Source organism: Candoia aspera, chromosome 3 (assembly GCF_035149785.1).
Source record: "Candoia aspera isolate rCanAsp1 chromosome 3, rCanAsp1.hap2, whole genome shotgun sequence".
Classification (NCBI taxonomy): Eukaryota; Metazoa; Chordata; class Lepidosauria; order Squamata; family Boidae; genus Candoia; species Candoia aspera.
In genome coordinates, this window is record NC_086155.1 from 30,204,980 (window position 1) to 30,218,259 (window position 13,280).

Below are 13,280 nucleotides of genomic sequence, written 5' to 3' on the forward strand. Positions count from 1 at the left end.
ATTTTTGTTTTGTGTCAGTTTTGCAGAAGAAAGGGGTGACAATCTGAGGGTGGAGGGTGTCATTTTAAACAATTGTTTTCCTTTAAAAACAAAACCGAAGAGGTTACTATCTTTTTAAAAGATAGCAAAATGTCTGAGTTCTTATTTCAAGCTGTACACCAGTCTTTGCAAGGAAGGGAATAGGTTTTGTGCCTCTGCAGAGGTATGTCTGGCACTCCTGCTGTCTTCAATATTGTCACCACCTACTGGGAGATCAAAAATGTCAATTTCTGATTGAAATGCTATATTCAACAACAATTCTCAGCTTATTCCAGGTGACCTGAGCTTCACAGTGGGTGAGATTTCAACACCTTATGCCAAAAGAAAAAAAAAAGTTAACCAAGTAGCAGTTTGTTTCAGGTAGGGAACTAAGTGACTATTCTGTTTGGCTGTGCCATATACTGGGAACAGAAGTCTGAAAAGTTGGTGTTTATTATACTGTTTTAATATTGAACAAGGCTATCTTTGTGAGTGCTTAGGAAGGAATCAGAATAATGGCCATAGCCAAGAGGAGGAGAGATTTTAAACCAGTGTTTTTCAGACTTGGCAACTTCGAGATGCTGGCTGGGGAATTCTGTGAGTTGAAGTCCGCACATGTTAAAATTGCCAAGCTTGAAAAACACTGGTTTAAATATTACTCTCTTTGCTGAACTCCTAACATAAATCTCAGTCTGCTACTTCTGTTGGCGAGGAGACAGCTTTGAGTAGTCACCAATCCTCCCAAATGCAGAGATACTATTATGCTCATATTGATTGGTTGGTAACTGATCTTGAAAAAAATAGTATTGTCTGACATTAAGACTCTCCCAAAATCTGCCTTGAAACTTCTTGGGAAAGTTTGCTTCCTCTGTGAAAGAGGCTTCTGTTTTCCCACCATCTTCTCAAGGGCTTGAGTATTTCAAATTTCTCTTAATGGTGGTTTGTCTGTTTTAACATTGGAAGAGCGCTGTTGCTGGTGTAATTTGCTGTTACAGATCTAAAGGCATCACATCAAAGCCTCCCTGGATGCCCACATGATCCAATATTTTTTCTGGAAAAGTCCAGTGGGAGGAATTGCTTGCTGGTGACTTCTTTGGGGATTGAACTGAAGCACTGGAAGGCTGCAGAGTGCTGGAGGGATGACTGTGGCCAGTGAAAGATAGGATGCTGGCACACACTCCTTGATATCAGGCCGTCATATTTCACCCAGGAGAATTTCATTCCCCCCTCACTTCTTTGGGAAAAAAAAAAGAGTCAAACACAGATTCTCATTCATCACAATGAGAATTGCTATAGATACAGCCAATGCCTGCATGTTTTGGCTTGAATGCATACAGGTGCTGCAGAATATGGTACAGGCAAGATACTCCCTCCAGCCAGCCCATATGGGTTACATTGCTGATAGCAGAACCATCTCAGTACACTCAGCTGGCTCCCTATTTTGAGGGGCAGGCTTTTTTTGAGATACGTAGCAGACTTGCTCAGCACTGCTTCCTGCACTCTCAGTTGTATACTACAGGATGTGAACTTGCTGTGTCAACATGTCCTTTAACTTCCCCATGAAACATTAATATGTAGCTGTTTGCTTATTTAATCTGTTTACAGAAATTTGTTTACTAGGCCTGTGTAAAGATTTGGCTTGAAGGCAGTTCGATCTCATCTCCAAATCAAATTTATTTTCTAAGTCAGATTGTTAATTGGAGTCATATGCTTCCAAGCAAGTCAAAATAGGTAAAGTGCATGGCTCATATGGATTCCGAGCCATCTATCATTTATATGCTGGCTTCCAAGAGAAGCTTTGCAAATGGCTTACAATATAAAACTAGTCTTGTTACAACAAACAGAAATACATGTAACACATCAAATTCACACCAATCACTTGCTCAATAAGTCAGAGAGAACAGGAACAAAACCACAGAGTCACTCACTGAAGCTGCTTTGTCTGAAACCTATGAGAGAAAAAAATGATTCCCTTCCTTTTGCAACTCTCCAAATCTCCTCTCTTGCCTGGGATCCTTTAAATGAGAGTAGACAAGAAGACTTTAACATAGTCTTTGATGATGCAGAGCAACATGGTCTCTTGTTTCCAAAGAGCAAAGTAAAGCTGCGTTGGTTCCCTTTGACTTACTTCTGGACTTTCCCCATCACTTCTAGTGGGGGGAGATGGGATCTGGGCCAGAAATGTTCATGTACTTCTCAAACAGCAGCAAGGATTTGTGCAAGGTACTATGTAACACCCAACATGTTAAAGCTGGGCATCCTGCATTAAAAAGAATGAGCTAAGCTGAATGCAAGTCTCATACAATTTGATCAAAACAATATCTCACAGGAACAACAAAGGCTTTTCCAAGCCAGCTGGCTCTCACATGTTATGTCTACAGTGGAGGTAATCAGGATTATCCCCAAGGAAATCCTGTGGTTTCTCAATAGGGTTTTCCCATTATACTTTTAGTTGCTTGTGATTAAAAATCCTTCTTGCACTACATGATTATTCATGGCTGATTAGTGGACAGGCTGCTTTTTGTAATGAGTGAAGATGGGAGGTGTTTTGTCACATCTCATGGCAGCACAGCCCTGAGAATAAGTCTTCTGGATTATTTTTTTTTTACAGTGCTTGCCACATCATGTACCTAATTTGATTTGGGATCTCTCAGTGGTGCTGTAGCACACAATATAGCAAATATCACCTTCATTTCCAAGTCATTATCTTCAGCAGCTGGTGGCATCACTGCAGAAAAAGCAATATGCTAAACAGTGCCTGGGCATCTGGTTCTAGAACATCTGTTTTTCTTGCAACAAACTGTCAGACAGATCTATAGCAAATTGCCCACATCAGGCAGAAATTAACTACAAAAAGTGACACTTGAGGAAGGGAGCTCAGGTGGCCCATGAACCAAGCTCGGTGTTTTATGCAATGCCTGTGCATTTCCTTTAAAGCAAGGCTTTGCATTGCTTAATTAGTACATTAGCTGATTACAACCATATATTTGGTCAATTAGTACAATATTACAAACAATAAGTGAGGATTCTAAGATCTCAGATAATGAGAGATCTACATCCTTAGGCAGGAAAGGCTACTTGTTGACTGGGCTCTTGGCTATTTCTGATGCTGTCTTTGGCTGTGTTCACTGTCACTACACAAACAGGAAGGAATGAGAAAAAAAATGTATTGAATGGATGACAAGGTAGAGTTCAATTTTATATTTCGCAAGGCAACATGCAGCTAAATACAGCCAAAATAAACACTAAATGGAAATAATCAGTAAAAAGCAAAACAAAGCAAAAATAATAGATACAAGACAGGTTAAACATTCCATCTCAGCATAATTGTACATTAAGCTTAATTGATTAATCATCCAGAATGGTGTTTCTCAATTCTGGGAGTTGAAGTCCATACATCTTAAAGTTGCTTAGGTTGAGAAACACTGATCTAGAAGACCAGAGATCAGTGAGTTATTTGAGTGGACAATGGTTCCAATCTGCCAGTGATTGTTCCAGCCCACTGACCTGTACTATCTTACTTTGACTGTATAAATTAAAACAAAAAATAAAATGAGATCACCAGGAGAAGTCATCCAGTGGAAGTTTGAAATGAGGTGCTATTAATATTTGATAATTCTTAAAAGTACTGCTTTTTGTTACCAAACTCCAAAAACAAACAAAAACATACTCCCAGCAGGTATTGTTCTCTTGTACCCACAGCTCCTGCTTGAAAGCAGATTGCACCCCTTTCTGGATTGGGAGGCCCTCCAGTTGGGACGGCCTCATCATCTCATGGCTCAGCTACTGCAATGTACTGTACATGGGGCTCTTTGAAGAACACTTGGAAGCTTCAACTGGTCCAGAAAGCAGTGGCACTGGTGGCCTTGTCTTGCTATGGTCATGTGACACCTCATCTTCATGAGCTGCACTAGTTGCCAATGTGCTTCCAGGTGTGATTCAAGATGCTGGTTATTACCCATGAAGTCCTACAGGGCATAGGGCCAGGTTATTTGAGGAACTGCCTACGTCCTGTGGTTTTTGCCTGACCAATATGAGTTGACAGAGTGAGCATACTCCAGGTCCACTCAATTAAGTCATCTACTAGGACCCAGGAACTGTGTTGTGGCCTGAGATCCAGATAGTTCCCATCCTGATGGTGTTGTAGAAGGCCTTAAAAACCTGGCTATTTTCCCAGGTTTTGCGGTAAGGTGGACGGAACCCTATGTTGTGTGTGCTTGACATATGTTTCCATATGTTGTCAGCCCATTATATATGTTTTGGTGTTGGTTGTCTGGATTCTCCATCTTGTTTATTTATTTCATTATATTTTTTACTGTGTTTTCTTTATATTGTGAGCTGTCCAGAGTCAGTCTGGAGTTGGGTGCCACCAAAATTGAATAAAATAATAAATAATATTGCTGATCTTTGCGTGGATTTTATATAACTTGTTGAAAATGAACATGTTTATATCTAAAAAAGAGAGGTGGCTTGGGAACTGGAATTCCATCCAAGAGGTCTAACTCCCCATGAGCTCATAATTGGGAATACTTCTTGATCTAATCCTATCCCTGAACCCACAGTTGCTTATGTAGAAAAGAGAGAGCTCATGCCAACTGTTGCTATTCCTAAATCAGTCTGATATGATAGTAGTTATCCAGGCCTTGGCTTGATCATGTCAAGACTTTATATAGGCTAACCTTGAGGAATATCTAGAAGTTTCCATAAATGAAAAATGTGGTAGTTAAGACATCAACTTGTGCATAATATAGCAAACTTCAAAATCTTCACTAATTGCCATTTGTTTTCCAATTTCCTTTCAATTTGTTGCTTGTAATAATTAACACTTTAAACAGCTTAAGCTGTTCCCAAATTGTCTTGATCTAGATGAGGACTCCAGGAAAGCCAATTATGGAGTATATTGATGTAGGCTTTCACAGCCAGCATCAGTCCAATGGTGATGAGCTTCCAGGCTAATAGGCCATGGTCTAATTATCTGGTATCCTGATGTTTCGCCAGCAACTGTGACTGGCATCTTCAGAGGTGAAAGCAATCTGCTCTGTGGTGCACTTCTTGGCAGCTCACAGGCAACTGAGCAGGAACTGACGGAGTTCTTGTGTTTGTAACAGAAGTAACCTCTAATTGGATCATGTCACTGGAATTCTAGAAAGCCAGTTTCCATTCTTTGCCTCAGTGAATTTGTAACTGGTTTAATTTTGGAGAAGTTCCAAAGGAGCTAATTTTTGATTGGTCTGTCTTTGAAACATGTTGCTGCTGCTTTTTTGGGGGCATGTGTGTGAGACTACTGTAGATTCTATATGGTGTTGATTAATTAAGGGCTGCTGTATTTTGGTATGACATAAAGCATAACGTGTCATTTGTTGAAAAACAGTATATAAATAGGCAATCTTATTTGGCATGCATATGCAGGATAAAGTTATAAAATTAGGACGTTATAACACTACAGAAAAGAGACCCAGAAATGACACAGAAATTAGAGCTAACAAGCCATCAGCTTTTGCTTCAAAGTATGTGGGAAGTAATTCAGTAATCAAAATCTGAATAATAAATAAGCAACAGGTTGATTCTTAAGAGTTCTTTGTTAAATAAAGTAGAAAAAATAATAATTTCAGCTGCAAGTCATATTCTGGTCTAACACCAAAGTTGCAATATTAGCCTTTCTAACTATATTTCATCTTTATATTTGTCTTGAAAATGGCAGTTTTTGAGATGGGGTTTCTTGTAGCAATAATCTCAGCTAGGCAGAAATCCACAGGACAACAATTAGATACTATTGTACAATAAATAATATTTGTGATTTTTGTCCATTTTGAGTTGTGGGGATGGGTACCTTCATAAAGCATTTAAAGAAAACTTTCTGGGGGTTGTGGAAATCTTCAGACAAACCCTAAAATAATATGCTTGAAATGGTGTCACATATTCATTTAATACAGATAAAAAGGAAACGTGAAAATAGTCTTTTTTCCAGATTATACTCTTTTAAATATGTTATTGCTTATTTGGTTGAATAAGCGTTTCCTTTATTATAGTGTTCAACTTTTGTATTTCTTAACAAAGTAGACCACTTTGAAGAACTTCTAAAAACAGCATATAAATAAAGTAGGTGGGCCAGTGATAGGGAATAAGCAGAATGATGCTGAGAAGTAAATTGAATCATATCACTTGTGAGGAATTTTCTCCATCTCTGAGGGGTATGTTAGAGTCTTTTCTGGGGGGTGGGGTAAAATGTGCTAGGTCTAGGGCAACTTGTTCAAGTCTGCAAAACCCTGGATGACAATTAGCTGGTAACGAAGAGATACAAACACTCTTTTTGCTATCTCTGGCACCCACCTGGATATTTATAGCCCAGATATGACGGTCATAGTTCTGCTTATTCTAGGGATTTAATTTTAATTTTTGTTCTTTCGAGTCAGTTTTGACTCCTGGCGACTGCCTGGACTAGTCCCTGCAGTTTTCTTGGCAAAATTTCAGAAGTGGTTTGTCATTGCCTCCTTCCTAGGACTGAGAGAGTGTGACTGGCCCAAGGTGACCCAGTTGGCCTCATGCCTAAGGAGGGACTAGAATTCATGGTCTTCCAGTTTCTAGCCTGGTGCCTTAACCACTACACCAAACTGGCTCTCTATTCTAGGGGTTAGAGGACCATTTATTTTTTAATTCTTCTCCACATAAAACAACAGCATTTCTAAAATTCAGCAGCCCAGTTAGAGTGGTTGCAGGGGTCTTAGAAAACAGGCCTTGGGGTTGCATGAAACTCCAGGGCTGGGGATCATCTGCCTTTGAATTAAACTGAATGCAAAGGCATCCACAGAGAAGATGGGCTGAGGGTGGATGATGAAATGTCTGTTGTGATGTAAACTCTGTTCCTTACAGTATACTTGCATGCAATGTCACTTCACAAGTGTTAAAAAAAGCAGAACCTGCACTGGGACATTATAATGCAGTCTTGCCATTTTGACATCATTGTAGCTAGTTGCAGATGCCTGTGATTATAAGAACTATTTGTCTATTGGAATGGTCTGCTCTGATTTAAGTGGCCCCAAGAATGTCTCTTGCACCTGGGACATTCTGCATACACAGCATGTACTCTACCATGGGAAGCAATCCCATTTTTTCTATGCAGCTTCCAAACAGCTGAACAACTACAGTATATCTGCTGTGCCCACTTAAAGCTTGTTAGTAACTTTTGAAGAATCTTGTGCTTTCTTAGTATTTGTCTTCTAGAGCCAATACTGGACTTCTATATTGTTTAGAGACTGTGGAGTGTTTTCAAGCTTATCTCTTTGTGTTTGCTGAGGTCCTCCACACTTACTCCAAGGTTAAAAAGCTATTCCTCTTGAAATAGCATTAGAACAGCAATGTTTGCATGAGGTCCTACTTTGCTTCAAATATTTGAAAATTCTTCCAGAGTAGAAGACAAATTTCACTGCAAAATGATTAGGGAATATTTATTTTAGTCTGATAAGAAAAGCGCTTTTTACAATTCTATAGCAATCGTCAGTTGTCTTAAACAATACAGGGGAAGACAGAGAGAGATGCAAGGAAATCTTACCTAGAGTCTGACCGGCGAGTACTCTCCCATTCTCCCCTAGGACAGCAGCCCGTGCATGCCTCTCATTTGAGTATTGTACAAATGCATAGCCTTTGTGCACGGAGCAGCCCACCACTCTGCCATATTTAGAGAAGATGGTTTCTACATCTGACTTCTTGACCACTGCTGTGTTGAGGTTCCCAATGAAGACCCTGGAGTTGATGGACTTGGGATCATTCTTGTTTGTGATGTTACTTGTCTGTACTTTCAGTGACATCTTGACACCTGAGTAAGCAAGATAGTGAGGATCAGGAAGGCACTAATATCCTATGATAAGGTCTATCAATGGAGGCAATGGGGTTCAAATGACCTTATTGCAAAGATGAGCCATCAAAAACTTGCAGAACACTAAGTGAATTTGAAACACAGTAATGTGCAGAGTTTCATATACTGGAATAGTTTACACAGTGTAAATCTTGTAACAATTTAAAGCAACCTAACTGGGACTCTTGCAATGGAGTGCATGATAGCAGACCTTACAGTACCGTGCAACAGAAGTGGGTTTGCCTGTATTTATGGCCCTCTAAGGCTATGCCCCACACCTAACTATGGCATAAATATGTCCCAGCAGCATCATATTTCTGTGGTTTCCCCATGCTGTTGCTTTCATCTCATCCCAAGCCTATTAGCAGTATAGGTTTAAGTTGTCCTTAACTATACTATTGTTAAAGTTTTGTTTTCCTGTTAATGCAGATAGCATCCAACGACAGTCACAAATCGACTACACTAGAAGTCAGTCAATTTCAGGTGACCAGTAGCAGCATTACAGAGGCCCTTACTACCCATTTCAGGCTGATGTGGGCATCCCCCCTCTGCATGGTCCTTTGTCAGCCTCATCTACCACCTTTCTGATGATGTTTCCCTAAAAAGCTGAACACAGCAGCCCTGTACCAGTGTTCTTTGGATTTGTACAAGAGAGGTAGAGGTATAGCACATTAGTTCACCTTGGGTTCCTCTGCCACTCCTGCTCTAACTGAATGCAAATAGCTCTCTGTCACAAGCAGTACAATATAAAACTTCCCATATAGAATAATACAAATAGTCTGTAAGTGGTAAATTTAAAATGGTCTATCTGAATTTCATAACAGTTCAAAACTCCTTAGTCAGCAGTGCTACAAATCCTTCCACTTTGTGTTTCTTGTTAGTTTAGTGCAAGGCTGAACTAGTGAATTAGTGGAATGACAGGACCAATTCCCATTGACTTCTGGACAAAACAGAGAAGAATCTGAAGGTTGGCATTTGTTGCCTATATAAATATAGAAGAGAAATTCTAAATAAATGTGTCACTTGGGAATCAATTCCTCTTGTGACCCTGATTTTTTTCCACTTCAGTTTATTTAGTTATTTCAAAAGACCTATATAACTGTCCATATTGTAGCAACACCCCTGAGTGGTGCTCAAAACAGTAAAAACATGAAACCCCCAAACCATAGAATAAAACTCAATAAAAGCTCTATGAAAAACTGTAAAAACTCATGGCGCCCCAGGGCGGCATTCTTTCATTCATCCACAACCCAACTTACTGCTTGGTTTATGATAGCATGACATGTGGGAGGAAAGGAACAGGAAGGGGGCTAAAGATGATAGACAGTATCCTGCAGTCTAACTCATGCCTTTGAATGGTAGCTCCCCCCCCCCCCGCATTGCTTAATTATGTTCAGAACAGGACAACAGAGCTGGAGGATTCAACCAATTACTTTGCCTATCACACTACATAGGCCTAACCAGGACAGCACATTTCGTAATGACTCAGGAGACAGGAATCCAGAGTGGTGGCAGTGGAAGCAGAAAACTGCATGCCAGTATAATTTCCTGTTGACTCAAGCAGTGGAGGGAAAGCCCTATGGCATTTTGGTAATTGATCATTTAGGACCTTAAAGAATAAAGCTGCAAATGTTTATATATATATTCTCTTTAGTGTCTTCATGTTACGTTTTAGGGACCTAAATATTGAATTTGTGGATGGATTTCTCTCCATCATGCAGTCAGAGCTTCTACACTCATCTCAAATGGCAACCTTGATGCCCCTCCCTTTAAAAAAAAAATCATACTGGAAAGGCCTTCTTCCAAATAAGACTGTCAAGGATTTATTGGGGAGAGGCAAGAGACCATTAGGTTAAAGACATTTAACACATATTACTAAGGTACATGTACACCATTAGAAATATGAACATGGAGACATGCAATAACAGAATGATGAAGAAAACTGAATCTAATACAATGACACATATTCTTAGGCATGGTGATCTTATATTATTCAGAAAAAAAGTCCAATGCATAAAGATAATTACTTCCTTTCTTTATTGCTCAATAAGAAGTTGCTACACCAAATTTTGCCAAGTACCACTGGAGATTCAGGGAGTACACTCTTGAAAGGTGGGATAAGAAAGAGTTGGCAACATTTCTTTTTCTTGAAATTATCTTTTCTTCCAGCCTTTCCACAAGTTTCCTTTATTGAAGTTTGCTTCCTGCTTCAATGAGGAAGGAAGTGTTTAACTATTTCGGTTTCTGTTTTCCTAAATATAGCCAATGCCAAGGAGTGGGTCCTCCTGATTCTGCAGGCCAAGGACCTAGGGGTCTGAAGCATTCTCTTATACCACCTCCATCTATGTTCCCCGACAGATTAAGAAGGCAGCATCCTCTTACTGCTCTTCACTTCACCCAGTTCAAATCCTGTCCTTCCCAAGCATTTGCCATATTTGCTCAAGCAGTTCTGCTCTATCTAGCAAGAATCACCTGCCTACAGCTTTGATTGCAAACAGCCGTAAAGAGGAGGGCTGACTATTGTTTTAATATGCAGAGCAGTACTAGCCTTGGATCCAGGCCAAAATGGGTATGATCAAAAACAAAGATGGCAAGGACCTAACAGAAGAAGAAGAGATCAAGAAAAGGTGGCAAGAATATACAGAAGACCTGTATAGGAAGGATAACAATATCGGGGATAGCTTTGACGGTGTGGTCGGTGAGCTAGAGCCAGACATCCTGAAGAGTGAGGTTGAGTGGGCCTTAAGAAGCATTGCTAATAACAAGGCAACAGGAGACGACGGCATCCCAGCTGAACTGTTCAAAATCTTGCAAGATGATGCTGTCAAGGTAATGCATGCTATATGCCAGCAAATTTGGAAAATACAAGAATGGCCATCAGACTGGAAAAAAATCAACTTATATCCCCATACCAAAAAAGGGAAACACTAAAGAATGTTCAAACTATCGAACAGTGGCACTCATTTCACATGCCAGTAAGGTAATGCTCAAGATCCTGCAAGGTAGACTTCAGCAGTTCATGGAGCGAGAATTGCCAGATGTACAAGCTGGCTTTAGAAAAGGCAGAGGAACTAGAGACCAAATTGCCAATATCCGCTGGATAATGGAAAAAGCCAGGGAGTTTCAGAAAAACATCTATTTCTGTTTTATTGACTATTCTAAAGCCTTTGACTGTGTGGACCATAACAAATTGTGGCAAGTTCTTAGTGGTATGGGGATACCAAGTAATCTTGTCTGCCTCCTGAAGAATCTGTATAACGACCAAGTAGCAACAGTAAGAACAGACCACGGAACAACGGACTGGTTTAAGATTGGGAAAGGAGTACGGCAGGGCTGTATACTCTCACCCTACCTATTCAACTTGTATGCAGAACACATCATGCGACAAGCTGGCCTTGAGGAATCCAAGGCTGGAGTTAAAATCTCTGGAAGAAACATTAACAATCTCGGATATGCAGATGATACCACTTTGATGGCTGAAAGTGAAGAGGAACTGAGGAGCCTTATGATGAAGGTGAAAGAAGAAAGTGCAAAAGCTGGCTTGCAGCTAAACCTCAAAAAAACCAAGATTATGGCAACCAGCTTGATTGATAACTGGCAAATAGAGGGAGAAAATGTAGAAGCAGTGAAAGACTTTGTATTCCTAGGTGCAAAGATTACTGCAGATGCTGACTGCAGTCAGGAAATCAGAAGACGCTTAATCCTTGGAAGAAGAGCAATGACAAATCTCGATAAAATAGTGAAGAGCAGAGACATCACACTGACAACAAAGGCCCGCATAGTTAAAGCAATGGTGTTCCCTGTAGTAACATATGGCTGCGAGAGCTGGACCATAAGGAAGGCTGAGCGAAGGAAGATCGATGCTTTTGAACTGTGGTGTTGGAGGAAAATTCTGAGAGTGCCTTGGACTGCAAGAAGATCAAACCAGTCCATCCTCCAGGAAATAAAGCCAGACTGCTCACTTGAGGGAATGATATTAAAGGCAAAACTGAAATACTTTGGCCACATAATGAGAAGACAGGACACCCTGGAGAAGATGCTGATGCTAGGGAGAGTGGAGGGCAAAAGGAAGAGGGGCCGACCAAGGGCAAGATGGATGGATGATATTCTAGAGGTGACGGACTCGTCCCTGGGGGAGCTGGGGGTGTTGACGACCGACAGGAAGCTCTGGCGTGGGCTGGTCCATGAAGTCACGAAGAGTCGGAAGCGACTAAATGAATAAACAACAACAACTAGCCTTGGAATACCACTGAACACGTCAGATTCACCTTTCTCATTGTTCTCAGGCCTGATGAATGACTCATGCTGCCAGAGCAATCCAAATGGATTTCCACTCTGAGGATGCAGTCTGAAAGAACACAGAGCCAGACTGCATATTTCACTCCTCATGATGCAGCATTGGCGTAATCAGTATGAGTGTCTCAGGCCTGTGTTAGTAATTCTAAAAAATCAAGACTCATGAAACAAGAACCTGAAAGCTCATTAGAGAGCCCACTAGTGATCCCGGATGGAATCCTCCCTTATTCATAGTAGGAATGACTGGGCATGTATGTGCACAGGTGCTGATGAATGTATGGAGGATGTTTGTGATGGAATCGTAATATTAACAGTGCCATATTAACATGGCTTCAAGGAAGACCAGTTATGAAAGAAGTGATATGGAATCAGGCTAGAACATGTACTTTAATATGCTTCAGTGAAAATCTTGGTTTTGCTTGTATATATAATGGGGTATGAAGATGTAGAAAGATTGTGTCTTCTGCTAAGATTTGTTAGCTGGGAATCACACCAAAGTGATAGACTCATTTTGCAGCCACCTCTCTCCCTTAGCTTTTTTCAATTTATTCTTTTTATGACATTGTAAATGGCTAATCTGATTTAGCCCCATTCAGGAAGCAAATAATTAGATCTCTTCTATCTCCATGCTAGGGTTCAAATTTATTCTAGGATAAGAAAGACATAAATATGTTGTTGCTAGCTCCAACTTTAAAGCTGTACATATTTCAGCCTTTTTAAAGTCTTCCTCAAGTCCAGCTGGACTCCTGGTAACTACATGGACAAGTCTATATTGTTTTCTTGGTGACAATATGGAAGGGGTTTGCTGTTTCCTTCTTCCAGGGCATTTTTCAGGAACTTTTCAACTTCCCCAGGAATTTCCTGGTGGTTTCCCACTGAGGTATTACCCAGATCTGACCCTGCTTAGCATTTTTGAGATCAGGCAATATGACCTGCGGTGAATTTAGCTGTAGAATCCCCTGTAATTGAGAACACAGCAGTTCTTCCCTTTTCACAAAGTAAAACAGACAAACATTCTAATTTATCACCCATCAAATTAAGTAACTATAGCTCTTTCCAGCAGGAGAAGCCTTGAGTTACCTGCCTGCAATGCAGCTGCTGAAGATAGAAAGAA

The 13,280-nt window shown here is 40.4% G+C and overlaps 1 protein-coding gene across 2 annotated transcripts in view; it reads right to left on the minus strand.

Moving 5' to 3' along the window:
* RALY (RALY heterogeneous nuclear ribonucleoprotein) overlaps positions 1–13,280 on the minus strand; it is a 168,028-nt gene that overhangs the window by 44,206 nt on the left and 110,542 nt on the right. For both annotated transcript variants that reach the window (XM_063297222.1, XM_063297221.1), the window contains exon 2: positions 7,568–7,831. In XM_063297222.1, coding sequence (XP_063153292.1) covers positions 7,568–7,823 — 256 coding nt within the window. In that variant the 5' untranslated portion in view covers positions 7,824–7,831. The remainder of the gene's footprint in view (positions 1–7,567; positions 7,832–13,280) is intronic.